Source organism: Cavia porcellus, unplaced genomic scaffold, assembly GCF_034190915.1.
Source record: "Cavia porcellus strain 051 isolate PalLab524CR breed Dunkin Hartley unplaced genomic scaffold, mCavPor4.1 scaffold_30, whole genome shotgun sequence".
In the NCBI taxonomy this organism is placed as follows: domain Eukaryota; kingdom Metazoa; phylum Chordata; class Mammalia; order Rodentia; family Caviidae; genus Cavia; species Cavia porcellus.
This window is the reverse complement of record NW_026947513.1, coordinates 40,460,625-40,476,154: the sequence shown is the minus strand read 5'-3', so window position 1 is coordinate 40,476,154 and position 15,530 is coordinate 40,460,625. Positions and strand designations below refer to the sequence as shown.

General features: G+C 33.8%; 1 protein-coding gene across 15 annotated transcripts in view; it reads left to right on the top strand.

Moving 5' to 3' along the window:
* Epha5 (EPH receptor A5) overlaps window positions 1-15,254 on the top strand; it is a 337,092-nt gene extending 321,838 nt beyond the window's left edge. For 9 of the 15 annotated variants that reach the window (XM_003463755.5, XM_003463754.5, XM_013145832.3 and 6 more), the window contains 2 exons: window positions 2,889-3,044; window positions 10,678-15,254. In XM_003463755.5, coding sequence (XP_003463803.1) covers window positions 2,889-3,044; window positions 10,678-10,783 — 262 coding nt within the window. In that variant the 3' untranslated portion in view covers window positions 10,784-15,254. Of the gene's footprint in view, window positions 1-2,888; window positions 3,706-4,912; window positions 5,025-6,560; window positions 9,757-10,677 lie in introns of those variants that run through there. The other 6 variants (XM_013145835.3, XM_063240636.1, XM_063240635.1 and 3 more) reach the window with 3 other exon arrangements.
* Window positions 15,255-15,530: the final 276 nt, after the last annotated feature.

Sequence of the window (15,530 nt, the reverse complement as noted above, 5' to 3'; positions counted from 1 at the left end):
TCAAATTGTTTATTGAAATGTCAGAACTTACGCCTTCCTCTCATCTACTGGTTTGAATTATGCTACTTTGTCAAAAAGGGTATAAGGGAAGGAAATAATAAAAAAGAATACTTAATGCTCTAAATTTTATTAATTTGCTTCACCACCCTTATTGTAAGTTGGCAGCAGTATTTTTCTTTAAAAATATGTTTTCTTATCGCTTATAGAATTTGTCTTCTAGATTTTGTTTAAATAGACTTAGCTTTCAAACCATACAACTCACATCCCCTTCTTTATTAAAGTGCAAATCCTAATTCTGTTGACTTTTTTTTTTCTTGGTACTGGGAATCGAACTCTGGACCTTGCACTTGCCTGGAAGGTGCTTGTGCCACTGAGCTATATCCCTGGCCCACAAAACCTAACCCTAGCAGATGTGAGCTCCTAATTCATTTTCTCCCCTTCCATCCCCTCTATGTCACAAGATTTGGTGATTTTGGTAACCATGTATAAGCATTTGAATATCTGTCATTATTCTGAAATTTTGTCCTTCATTGATTTTGTTCTTTTAGTCTATGTTGGACTATCCTTCTCATGGTTCTATTCTAAACCTGGCTATTATCAAAAATTGTGACTCTTTTATAATTTCTACTTCAAAATCCTACTCTTCAACTTGTTCCTCCTGTAATTCTATCCCTTACAATTTTTGGACCCTGTTCTTTAGTGACAACAGATTGCTACATTCATGCATTCATTCATTCAACAAAAATTCACTTTTACCTTCTGTGTCATTCTGAGGGCTAAGAGCCGAGCATAAGGCATGAAAACAGTCCTTAGCATCTGCCTGTGTGTAGCCAATACACTGTTGGAAGAGAGACTGCACAAAATAAAAACCTGATAGGTGTGAGATCGTGGCTTTGACCCCTGGTCCCCCCCCCCCCAAAAAAAAAAGTCCTACTGAGAACTCGTGTTTGGTTAGAGGTGGAGAACAAGAGTAGGGTTGAAGTAGATGATCAAAACTAAGATGTATCATGTACGGATACAAATTCCCTGTAATGAATGTATGCATTTCTAGATTGTACCAATAAGTTTAATTTAAAAACAGAAAAGAAGATGATTTAGAATGTAGAGTGCTTAGGATGGGGAGTCCTACAGGTGTCTTGGAATAAAGCTATGAAAAAGAGACAGACATTGATCCATATGCAGTATATTTTGAGTAGAATGGGCAGGCTGCATGATGGCTGATGGCGAGGAGCAGGAGGAGGACAAGGAAAGAGTGAACTTGGGTGTCCCCTGTCCTGTCACCGGAGCACTCCCACTGTAGGAGGCTTGGGGAAGATGCGCTGTGTTGTGTGGGATATGTTTGGGTGACAGTCCTATGAGAAATAGGAAGGATCACATGAGTGGCTACACATGCAGTCTAGTCTGCAGATAAAAAATGAGAAGAATAGTAGCTACTTGAAACAATAAAAATGGATAAAAAGATCCAGAGTAGAATGGTTTTAGTTTGAAAGAGAAGATATAATACATGGCCAAGACCTGACTTCCCGTAAATTTTCAAATCAGCAAAAGGAGTAAAAGGCAATGGAGATAATGGAGAACCCAAAAGCTACAATACCACGGAGACCAAAACTAGAGGCGATAGCAACTCAACTCAACAAGTGGCAAGATGGAATAGGGTTTCAAGAGAGGTAGAAATTACATGTTTTTGAGAGATCAGTCATCTTGTAGATTGAAAAATGTCCACAGGTTTTGACAAAATAGATGTCACTGCTAACATCAGTCAGAACAAATTTTATAAAATTAATTTTGTATAAACTCAAGTTGCTTGAAGTGTAAATGGAAATGTGAGAAAGTCTAGAGAACATAAGTGCAAAGGAAGATAATTACAGTGTGTTATAGAGTGGGAATATATTTAATAGATCTCCTATTCACACAAATTAATTTTGATCTTCAGACACATAAATTTTTTGCCATTTTTTCCTGATCATTTCCTTAGGATACAATTCTAAAAACCATCATCATCTCCTTATTTATTATTATTGTTCAATTCAGTGTTTGCATGTACTTGGTATCACAGTTTGTTTTCTAGATCCTAATTCTTGCTTCACGTGAATTACTCACCATCCATATATGAAAGCAGAAAATAAAACATTAAGTTGCTTCTAGAGTTTCTGAAAAATGAACTTAAGGCTGGGTACCTCTGATAACTTCTAAAAATAATTGGCTTTGCAAGAAATCACTCTGTACATGTATATTTGGTAGCATTTTCTGCAACTTTGTGAAGGAAAATAGTAGTTGAAAGTAAATACACATGAATATCTATATGAAAGTTTAGCATATGCCAATTTTATAGCAGCTTTATGTGAACAGCAAATTTGAGCAAAAGTTAGATCACCCATGTGCCTCTTGCCTCTACATAAGCAGAGCTTTCCCTCTTCCCACCAGCAGCGTCCACCACCAGAGTGGCACACGGATGAATCTGTGTAGACACAGCCCTGTAACTCAGGGTCCACGGTTTACAATAGGCTTCACTTGCCATTGTGTATTCCGTGGGCTTAGCCAAATGTATAACGACGTATCCACTATTACTATGTCAAACATTATCACTCTATTTCTTTTAAATTCCCGAGTTTATGTATTTATGCTACATGGAATTTAAACTATTGTTTTATTTCATAGAAATTTACTGATTAGCCTGTTATAAGTCTTTCTTCATGATGCAGTAAAAACACTTGGTATGCCGATTTCATGCTCTCCCATATTTTGAATTATTTGTTTCAATGTTAGCATTTATATACTTTCATTTATAAATAGTCACCCAGATCCACTAAATGTGGGTTACCATTGCCGTAAATTTTATTAGAAAAGCTTTGTAATGTTCATGTCTTGTGTGTTCTTGTGTATTTTAGAGTTTCAAGTTTATTGGCAGAGCATGGATCCCTGGGGTCTGGGGCCTACAGATCAGTGGGAGAATGGCTAGAAGCCATCAAGATGGGCCGCTATACAGAGATTTTCATGGAAAATGGATACAGTTCAATGGACGCTGTGGCTCAGGTGACCTTGGAGTGAGTAATTTTTCTGATAATCTTTGCATAATTGCCAGGGCTAAAAAAAAAAAAAAAAAAAATGCTCAGAACTCAATCTGGATGAGATCAAGGGAAATCCATTAATCTTTGTCCCTGTGCGACAGCTTTGAGAGCAGCCTCGTCCTCCTTAGCCTGTATTGTTAACAACTGCATGGTATTGCTTCTTGTGGCCAGTATCTTTGCTTCTTTGCTTCAGACAAATAGCATTTGAGTAATTAGAATGAGAGCTCCTTGCAAAGTACTGGCATTCTGTGTTGTGGAAAAGATGTCTTCTTGACAGACTTTTATACTTGTCCTATGTTGAATGTAAATACAAAACAAAAAACTGTAAGCACAATTGGTGTGGCTCAGCCTCTGTCAAAGCAAAACATATACCTAAGTTTCAGCACGCTATGACGAACACCAAGTCATGAGCTGAAACAAAGCCTATTTGGCAGGAATGTCATTTAATCTCTGAATGGTGCACCATATATTCTTACAATCCAAGAATATATCACCTCCTGCCTCTGATGTATTATTCGGTACAATCTCAGTGGAACCAATTGTGCCCTTTCCTGTGTGCACGTTTAAGATAAAGTTTATGAAACCTAATTAAATAAAAAGTCACTAGAATTAAATATTAAATTATTTAAGGTTGTAAGTTGTTTGTATTTTATTATATATTCTGTATGTGTGATTATCCTAGCCTAATGGCTATTTGTGAAAACTAACTGTCCTTATGGTGGCTTCATCTAGGTGACGTTAATATTAATGTTTTAACCTGTGAATATAACGATAATGTGCTTCATACTACCCAAAAATTCAAAGGTTAAAATATTGTCTTAAAGATTAGAAGATGTTAGATTGTCTAAACCACTAAGCCACAGTCATTCTTCATTACTTCATAACTATGCACACCGGACAGTTCTCCTGCTGTCTGTACTGTCCTGCTGTTCTCTGATTCACTGAATTCACTGCTGATTTCCACAGAAGGTAACAGGGTACCATATTTATCCCAGTGAATGTCACAGTCGCTTTCTCTTCCTTCACACCATGACCTAAAATCACAAGCACTCTGTATTCATTGTCATCCTCACTGTCACTACCGAATCATATCTACCTTATGATATGCTTTGCTCATTATTTATTTGGACAGTTAAAGGAACTCATGCGTGATCTATTTAAAATAGTATACCGAAAACTTTACTGATAATGTCAAGCTATTTTTACATGATTGCTATTTAATTTTTCACTAAAAAATGGTCATTTTAATTTATTAAAGTCATTTGTCATTTTATATTAAAATGATACTGTAGGTATTTCTTCTACCCAATGTCAGATTACTTGTAAATATATAATAAAATAATTTGCATTAAACAATGTCTCTTTTTCATTAAGATAACATACATGCATATCTAGTTAGAGCTACAGTTTTGTTTTTCACTTTAAAGAAGTGTTATAATCATAAGGAATGGGTTTATATTAACTGCCTGTGTTTTACTTTATTTCCTTGGGGCCCAAAATACTATAAATATGTCAAATACTATTGCTCCACTTGTTCTTAATTCCTTTAATCCTTTCTGTTTACCTTCCACTCTGTTCCTGTAACCCCTCCTCCCTCACTGTGGTGTTTCCTTCTCAAATCCTAACTCCTCTTCTGTCTGTTGTGAATGTTTCTTCTCCAGCCTGATGCTTATTGACGTGTTGCCCCTTCAAAGATTCTGTCTTTTAATTCATTTATTCTGATCAATGAGTAAGATGAAGCTGAGTGACTTAGAACAACTTCCTTTTCAGAGGATGTTGGCTTTCTAATACTGACAATTGTTTAACACTCCTGGATCCAGAATGATTACACTGTTCCTTCCTAGGAATTGGGCCTGCAAATATTATCTCCAGGGAAGCAAAATTCTCGGCGAATGCAGCACCATTCAATATAAGTTCTCTGGTTTACTGTGTTTTTGATCACAGTTTTTCTAATTGGTAAGAATGTATTTCTCAAGATATTATGGTAATTCACAAAATGAGAGGTAATCATAATTTGTTTTTTCCAAGAGTTAAAATCATTTGCTTTTTTTTTTTTAATTTTCCACCAAAAGAAAAAATGTGAACCATTGCTAAGAGCTACTGTAATTGGAAAGGACAAAGTATTTTCAGCACAAGGCAAGAACAGTATCTCAAAACATCCTGAAAATGACTTTACATAGTGTTTAGCTAGTATCTAAATATTAATTTCATGAAGCCCATGTATTACTTATTGTATAATTATAAAATACGAAAATCAAAAATATTATTCTCAGAATTATTGTCATGGGCTCATTAAAACCTGAGAATGGAAGAATACATTCATAGCTATTTTAAATGGTTAAAAAAATGTCAGATTCAACTCATACAAAGCAAAATACTCAAGTGCTGTATGTAAAACACCTTTTATTGTAATTTGTGACATCAAATTTGCTATTATAGCAGGTTTAGAAGAAAAGCAAAAAAAAATAAATAATTTGTCATAGCAAAATACTTTGGTTAAAAACTTCATTCACTGAGGTTTTTGTATGGGTTGTTCACCAGTCCATGCTGGTGTGTATGAATGTGGAAAAGTGAAGAATTTCAAAGTTTTAGAGGCAAAGCACGTTAAGTAAAACTGGTTTTCAAATGTAGATATTTTTGTCTGTTGATCTCTATGGCAAAACCTTGCTGTTCTATGTACAGCATTCATATTTCAACAAAATGCTGTGTCATTAATGGTAAAAATTGTACTCTCATGTAAAAGCAATGAGTTTTTGTGAGCTTGACTTGAGGCAAGTTGCAAATTTAATGATCCAATTTCAGTTAAGAAGAGAATCACGGGCTGAGGATTTAGCTCAGCAGCGTAAGTGCCTACCTTGCAAGCAGGCAATTGTGAGTTCGATCCCCTGTACCAATAGAAAGGAAAAAGACAAAAAAGAGAGAGAGAGAGAGAGAGAGAGAGAGAGAGAGAGAGAGAGAGAGAGAGAGAATGACTCCTTTTAAGACATCTTGTCAGACCATTGCTATCAAATTTTGGTTACTGGGAAAATGAATAAAATCCAGTGATTTTAAATACTGTACCAATTGTGTATAAGCTGAAGAAGTTCATGTTATTCTCATTTAATGGTATGGAATCTTAAATTACAATGAATGTTTTCCAAATCTATAGCCAAATTTATAGACTAACCCAACTAGATTTATTGACTTATTTAGTAAACAATTATCCATAATTTAAAATATATTAAAGCACACACAAAAAAACTCTATCTTCTACATAATTAAAATGAAACCTCTAATCTACACTTAGGAGGTCTTATCTACTGAAAACTATTGACAAGCCATGTCTAAATCTCCTTTTGCCCCCTGTACATGTATTTATTGTATCAAGTAGGTTTGAAATGACCATTAGATTCTTTGAAACAGGTATACAAATGCATGATTAAAACTAAAACAAATGAAAAACAAAAACAAAACGCTCCAGTGTTTGTTACTCTCTCTCCTCCCTCTATCCAGGCAATATTGATAGACTAAATTCCAGAAGAAGGGCTAAACCATGTGTGGAGCAGAAGGATGAAGAATGATCCAGGGACTGAATCAGACACAACTAAATGAATTTTTCTGCATAATCAACAACTGGCCTCAATGTCAGCTAGATATCCCATGTTAATCTTTTTGTTTTACCAATTAGGCATCATATTATGCTAAGAAAATGTTTTTTCATTGTTTAATATCATGGACTAGTGTTTGAAAAGATGCTAAAATGTAATCCCAACATGACATTTCATTATATTTTGCAGTTTTTCTAAAAACTGTCAAAAATACAAAATATTTTCATATAACAATATTATTCTCATTATACTTAGCTTTAAAAGCATATGCTTAAGTACAGTTTGTTATTAGAATTGGCCTCAGGTATTGCTTAAGACGATATGTGGTCATGGTGAAATACTACAATATTTATAAGGGTACCTATAAAAGTTTGCATACAAAAGAGTTAAGTGGAAAATTAGTACATTATGCACGATTTCCAAATATTTCTTTAAAATTTGTTGTATAAAGTCAGAGGTTTCATTAGAAAATATTTTTTGCTATTTTCTCACATTATTCCTGCTTTTTATTATGTACATTATATATTAAATGAGAACTATAGGAACAGTGAAAAATGTGAGACAAAACAATAGAAAATGCTTTGATGTATTTATCAATATTGAGATTTAACTTCCACATTTTTCTAACATCATTTCAACTTTCATATATACTATCAGAAAAATATTGAACAGTTTTAAAGAATATATTATGCTATTGAAAAAAATTAAAGCTGGATAAGTCATCTTATTTTTCCCCACATTTTCACAAAAATCACATTTATAAAGGTATATATACTTGCATCTATTATAAGCATGGTGTTTTCTAAACCCCTGTGCATTAATTTGCTAGCTCTGAAAATAATACATAAGTCATAAAATAAAATCACAGCATTCCATTGAAGGCACACAGTATTATATGCATTATCATGTGTAAAATGCAACTCCATACAGTTATAATTCCCTTTCTCCCATAGACAGGGCAGACAGAGACAAAGTGGAAGAGAAAAAAATGGAGAAAACAATAATTTTAGTAGTCTGTCTTTATGTATTGCATGAAACACTGGGCAATACATTGATCTTGAAATGAAATGCTACGTGAAGTACAGTAGAAGACTGAGGCAAATTTAGCTTAAAACCTATTTGTGTGGAATGTTTTTAAGTATTGAAGATCTTACCTCCCCTGTACTCACATATATTAATTAAATATAGTTCTCAAACATACATTCTTTAGCATGACACATTGATAGTGCTGAAAAATGTCATCTTTTATAGTTATCTTTTCAAGAGAAACTACATTTATTGTTAATATAACAAGTTAAGTCCTGATGTAAATCAAATCAAGCTAATGATAGTTTGATAGTTGCCAAACTACTAAGATACTGCATAGAGAACACAAAGGTAATGCACACTCTTCAGATTAAAGTTTTGTTATGCTCTATGAAAAATCCATGCTGTTTGAATTGAAAAACCTATCAATTCTTTTGTTAAGAATAAACTGTAGTTTAAAATAAAAAAAAATAAAACAACCACATGGACATGTGCAAAATAAACCGTAAACTGAGTACCCCAGACGTGAGATGAAGAAGAAAGACAACAAAAGCCAGCAGGTGAAAGTGATCGAAGTCTGTGATAGGCACGTATGAATTAATCTGTGTAACCAATAAACAACAGCACAGCTCATGGGGAAAAAGAATAAAGTGTAGTGATTATTCCCCAAATATTATTCCTAATCATTTCTACAGCAATGTGGAATGGTGCAACTTACATATTTCCATGTGTGCACATAGGTTCACATCTGTACTTCCAAGTTGAAATTCACTATTATTTCCTTGTAAGTTCATAAACCTTCGGGTTAAATGTGTGTTTTAAAATCTCACTTCTCCTCCTAGGTAAATTTTCTAATACAGAACGTTTTCAGGGTAAATTTTTTTTTAAAATTTAAAATTCAAGTTCCCTTTCTCTCACACGATTTAATGCCACATATGCACAATTCTTCATGACTCATGGAATACATAGAAACATGAGAATATTAATCATCCTGTGAAGGAAGCTACCATGAGATACAGAAAGCATTATTATAGCTTCAATCAAAAAAAAAAAAAATACAGGCACAGGGCCCTTCATTAGATGTTTTCTTTGTTTGAATTTTAGGTTTGTGATGTTATATTCATAGAGCTCTCATTTTACAGATATAAATTGTTACATTTAGATGGACTTGCTTTCCTCAAATAATATCTGAAAAAAATAAGAAAGTAAGCGTGTAGCCTCTGGTTTTAGTTCTACCACTGTTAAATCAGCCCAAGTAAATTCTCCATACTTTTGTTCTTAACCCATAAACAGAAATTTCTTATGTGTATAATATGTATGAGTTAAACATTTCCTATCATACCCAAGGAACATGTCCCTTAACTCTCATCGACTGTAGTCATGTTTACTGACAGTCTCATCCAGGGAGAGTTTGGCCCTCTAAACCTCTGGCCGCATGAGGACGTTTTGCCTTCTCACCATGCAGGGTCAGTGCGGTGCAGTGCTCTAGTCCCTAGTGCGTGGCAGCCCGTGGTGCTGTCGAGGACCACAGTGTGCAGTCTCCAGCAGCCCAGGACTAACTAGCAAACCTGAGAAATGCTGATTTAGTTGAAAAAAGACAAGATTAAACTCAGGTCTTTTATCCCTAGTTTAGTCTGTAATTACCTTTTATGTAGTCATTTTCATTATACTAAAATTGATTTTCTTTCAAAGAGACTTTTGCTGATGGATTCTCTTCCATGTCACACCCATTATTATTTTTATATGTACTCTGGTGTCTTGCAAATATAATAATTTCCAAGGTCATTATTCACATTCTAACTATCTTCAGCTGTATTTTGGCTTATTCCCCTGAACTCCCATAAGAAATAAAGACATCAGTAAGAGAAAAGGAAATGCAAAATGGCATTTCAATATGCAAATTTATCACTAATTCAGATGGAGACTATGCATCCTTAATTCTTATTCTCTAATAATCTACAGACTTTACGAGTCATATAGAACTATTCAGTTTTACCTAAAACAGTTCTGATGTCATTGTTTCCAATTCTCTTGAATGCTAAGAAAATCTGAAATTAAAGCACTTAGCACAAAAATGTTCCTTTTTTGTTCAACAAAGTAAAGAAATCTTTCTTGCAAACATCTCTGTCATTTAGAATCTTGAACTGTTTGTGCTCATTTTTTCTATATTTAATGAATATTATTTTCCAAATTATGTGAATTGTTACATTCATGTACACACTCTATGGGAGTAACATCCACAAATATTATAAAATAGCAATTTGAAGCCATGGGCACTTACTGTGTTTTAAATTCCATAATATGTTATGTTTGTTAAGAAATTAAATGTGTAATTTTCTTTTGACTATCACTTGTTTTGTAAAGTGCACCAAAACTATCTTGGAGGACTGTTTGATAGTACATAATCTTCAGAATGCTCAACATGCCAATCGAATCTAGATCTTACTTAAGCAAGAAAGGTCCCATACTTTGGCTCCAAAATAAAAACTAACAAAAATGTTGGTGTAAGAGTAATGCAGAAATTGATTATTCCTTTATAATATTTGTTGTATATAATGATTATATAGAATGAGACATTTAAAGAGTTTGGTTTTCAACTGACTGGCTGTAAATTCTTTTAAGTTATATTTTAAACATTTAGTAAAAAAAAATCTTACAAACATTGTAAATTGATAATTTCAAGATCATTCAATGAACTTGTACCTATTGAGCTCAGTAATTATTGGTATGATGAGCAAATTTATTTGTCTACCACTATTGAAATTATGATGTTCACCGACAGGAACGTATTATGTTGTTCCCTGTTATAAATATTAATTTGATTGTACCTAGATTTTTTTTCAAGGTACGGGTGTCTCCCTTTAAAAGTTGGACCCTGAGTGTCTAAACTGGGACTGTGCTCACTAGATTCTGCCAAAGATTTGCCAGCGTGAAATATTGAAGTGTGCTGCAAATTGAATCAATACAGACATCCAATGTGTGCTTTCTTCATGCAGGGATTTGAGACGTCTTGGAGTGACTCTTGTCGGTCACCAGAAGAAGATCATGAACAGCCTTCAAGAAATGAAGGTGCAGCTGGCAAATGGGATGGTGCCACTGTAATTTCCGCCAGTGTCACAGCTTCAAGGGAATGCTTCTGCACTTTGTAAACAGCCCTGAGTTTTATTTTAATTAAAAAAAATAGGAAAGGGGGACAATGATTTCTAAACCTTAGGAGAGCACTTGCTCAGCCACAGAATTTGCAATCAGTGTTTCACCAAAATCGAATCTTGCTCTTTGTGTCTTCGTTTTTTGTGAAGCAACTATGACCTGCGTAAACAAGAACACGATGGTAGACATTATCTTATGTTACGATAAGAATAAAGTCTTTTCCTCTACTTCTACAAAAGTTTATACATGACGTGTATAAATATACAGCACCTTCAAAGACTGGATTTAAGGTAGCCCTTCTCAAAACTCCCAGGGATCTACTTGAAAGGATAGATTTCATAGCCATATATGGGCTAAGAAAAGCTGCAGTTCACAGAAGTTTACTTCAGTTCTTAAAAGTCTGCATAAGTGTATTGAAGAGCAATATGATTAGATTCTTCCTTATGCATATCTTCTTTTGTAATCTTAAAATACTATTACGTGGTATTAAGTTATAGAAACTAGTTTATAAACATGTTGCTTGATCAAGGATCAGTACAATACAGGGTGTATATTTATTTTTCTGTGTTATAAAGTTTACTCTCAGTTGCTCTTCTGGAATCTACTAAGTAATAAATCTGTATATGCTGTACAGTTTACAATATACCCAGAAACTGACTTGGAGATGTGTGTGTTTGCACATGTGTGCATCATTCTGCTTGCATTTTTCATAGGGTTTTAATTTTAGGAACAGAAAAGGACAGTGTTCCAGAGTGTAATATGAATGAGATAAAGAAAAGAGAAAGAAAGAAAGAAAGAAAAAGAAAGAAAAAATTTAACACAAGCCAATATCTCTCTCGTGTGTCCATCTCTTTCCTCACTACCAGGAAATGTCTGCAAGATTGTGTCCTCTTTGGCTTTTTAAAACACTTTGTAATATCTGTGATAATGCAGTTCCTCGAGCCATTAATCTTGCAACGCTGTAAGAAATTCCACCTTTTTGAATTCTAGAGAATATCTTGTCAAGCAGAGTTGACAGGAAAGGGCACTTTTTCAGTGAGATATAAAAGGATTTAGCTGCTGGCTTCTGTTAATGTTCCTAAATCCAAGCACATAGCACTGAGCTTCACCCTTAGTTGTTAATCCTTTGGAACCATTTCCATGCTGGCCCTTTTCTAGAATTTTGATACTAAGGTAGAAATGGCATGATGAAAGTTAGATAAGTATACAGATAGATATTTCCTTTATAACCTGATAGAAATGGAAAGATGAAAAATACATTTTTTTTCCTTTAGAATCTTCTGTTTCAAGACTTGAAAAATATGATTTGCTGATGGGGCTTTATTAAATTGGTAATTTCATTTTGTGTTCAATAATGTGGTGTTGAATTCATTTGGATAAGCCAATCCAAAGTATTGTTTGATTGGATTTATTAAGGAATGGAAGATATGTCTTCTCTATGTCCTATACTTTACACTGTGAAAACTTAAATTTGTTATAAAACTTACACAGTTTGAGGTTATACACAACCAAGTTCCTGTGTGAGGTGAACAAATGTTTTATATCATTACACTTTGTATAATCATGGAATAGCATGTGATACTCAGGAGCACAGCACTTAAATAAAATACAGCCTACTGGTGATTTTCAGCAGTATATCAGAGCCTGGGATTTGGAAATCCATAGAAAATGTACACGTGTTACAAATGATACTCTTTTTCCCTAAGCACCTGGTTTATAGAAATGTTAGCCCAGGTGTAAGAGTACATTTGGGGGAATAATTTGTTTCTGTTCTGTCCACCTTTATATAAATTCTTGCTAAAGAACAAGACGAAACTACAACTATAACAAAAGAAAATAAAGAGCAAGATCTGAACTCTTTTAAAACTCTATTAGAATTTCTATAAAATACCATGAGTCAACACAAACTTTATCTATTGTTTTAGGGAAATTTCCACAGAAAGGCAAAAGACGTATTTCAATATCATGTTGATAAAAATCACAGGTAAATAGGCATCATCATTATTAAAGATGCATTTGCCCACTTCAATAAACAGAAAATTATTAAAGCACATTCTTATATAAAATAATTGGATATTGTGTTGCAATTTATTAAATTTTGTAAAAAGATTTGAATCAAAGTGATAAAGTAACAGTTGAGAAACTTCAAGCTATGCATAGACTTAATGGTTTAAATGCAAAACTCCCACATTTTAGAGCTGGTTGACTGGCTGCATGAATATAACAAAGTATTTTTAAAATTATATTCTACCTTAATATGTGCAAAGATAACAAAGGAGTCAGGGTGGAGGATATCTTAAGTGATAGAACACATATTTCCTATTTTTCACAAAAGAATATGCTGTATACTGTTTATTTGCCCTTTTGTAATTCTGATATTTACTTGGGAAAATGCAGTAATTCAAAATGGAACTTAAATAGCCATGTGGCGTTCATCTGTCTCTCAGTCTGAGCATTTCTAAAGAACGTCAAAGCTTTCTAAAATACTTGCTCACCACCAGGTATGCCAACAGCTGGGAAGTGTGGATTTCAGATCACAAGAGTGAGAATTGGAAGGAAGCAAGTCTCCCAAAATACAGCTAGACTGTGTAGCACAGGGCAAGTTTTGACAAACCGTCATGAAATTCCTTATCCTATTAGCTCATGTAGTCAGGCGCTGGACCACCAAAACTCAAGCATGAATCTCATCATTTCATCACGTACTACATATTTGTCAAATAACTGATAATTTTTTTGTGATTGTCAGTTGCAGTACTCTTTGGCATGAATAGCAGTGTTGGATCTTGAAAAGCAAGTACAAGCAGGGAATTATTTTCCACATACTGGTAACTGTTGAAGTCACTCAATTACTGTAATCATTCTTTGTGTGTAACTCTGCCATTTGATTTGCTATAATATGTCATGGAAACAGTTGCTCTTTTGGAAATGTATTCACTATATGTAAAAATGCAAGCATTTTGATTTTTACTATTTAGAAAAAATGAATGTGCATGGTCTTTTATTTCTTGTATTTTGTTCACCAAATCAGTGTTCTACAGTTCTAGGTTGACTGTAAAATCTGTATCACGGAATGAAGGTAGAAGCTCAGTACTAGAGTGCTTGCCCAGATTGCACATGGCCTTGGGGTCAGTCCCCAGTACCACAAAACTGTCAATATTCTATCTAAACTTAAGCATTGCTGACATCATTAGTTGAACAATTTACAACATCCTTAGCTCTGTTTGCAGAAGAATTTTAACCAGTGTGCGATGGTGATGATGGTATTCCACATCCCAAGGATCAAATGGAATTGTATCAGTTGAGCACTTATATTTGTATGTCTGCTACTTAATTTTTATGTGAAAGTAAAAGGTTTTCCACGCCATTCTTTCTCCCATTTGAAGTGGGTTTTCAGAGCACAAGAACAGATAATTTACCTTTGAAAGTTTTTTTCTTCACTCTAATGTTGCATTGGATGGCAAACACTCTTTGCGTAAGGTATTAAAAATTTACTAAATGTAGAATAATGTGTAGTAGGATAATATCTTTTCTCCATTTCATTCTTTTTAAATATAAGAAGCAAGCTAAATGTGATGATAAATTGTCTTTGTTACGTCCTGCCAGATGTTTAATATTAAAGTAAATTCAAAAGTAGGTACAATATAATGATGATGATGATGATGATGAATAAATAGAATTAAAATTCTACCTTTACTTGAAATTTAATAACTAGAATAAGTCATCATTTTTCAACGCTAGCACAGCTGGTTACATTGAATATTTTTCTCTATTATCATGCTAATTATATAGTAATGTGTCAAAAAATACGTAGATCAAAACTTTCTTTTCATTTCTTGCTCATTTATGAAAAAATCTTTTCATATATAAATGGTTCAATGTTTTTGTTTAGAATGACCACATAATTATTGCTTAGAACATACCAATTAACTTTTTTTAAAAAATTGTTTATAATAATCAGAATCTAATGTGGTTCTTTTTTCTTCTAAATGTTAATGGGAAAAATCAAAGGTAGCAAAAATATGTAATGCTTATTCAAGAAAGTGGGCTATATTGATGGAACTTTGAGTGGTCAACATCTTTGCAAATCTTTCGACTGCTGTAATTTTACAGTTAGTTACTTATAAGTATGTAAATTACATTTCCTATAGTCCGAGAATAAACTTAGACTCAGTTATTTGTTCATATGTTTATCAGAGTCTCTTGGTTCCCGCAGTTCAGGAGCAGCTGTGTGGTTATTTTGCTCTTTGATAGGCACTCTGATCATAGTCCCTGTCTCAGAGTTAATTTGAGGAAGGATTAACATTTCTGTATTTTTTCCCATTTGAAGTTCTGTGCGGTTTTGGTTTGTATACATGTTTTTGTAGTGTAAAATACGAAATTTTCTATTTTTTCAGAAAATAAAAAAAACCTTTGAACAGTCAAATCCAATTGTCATGCTTGCTCCTCCCCCAAGACTTTACAAACCTACAGGCTTTGTGTGATTACCACTTAGTTTCAATAAAAATGCTTGAATTTCTTTTGCTAGATGTTTCAAAGGTGATTGGCATCTACTTTCCACAGATGGCTGTATTCAGGAATCTTTGCTTTTAAGTAATATTTGCAAATGGGATTGATAAAGTAGAAGAGGTGAGCGTTTCTGCAGCAAACCTAACTAGAAGCTTGTTTGTAACAGTGTTATAGAGCAACTCTTGGGGGAAAA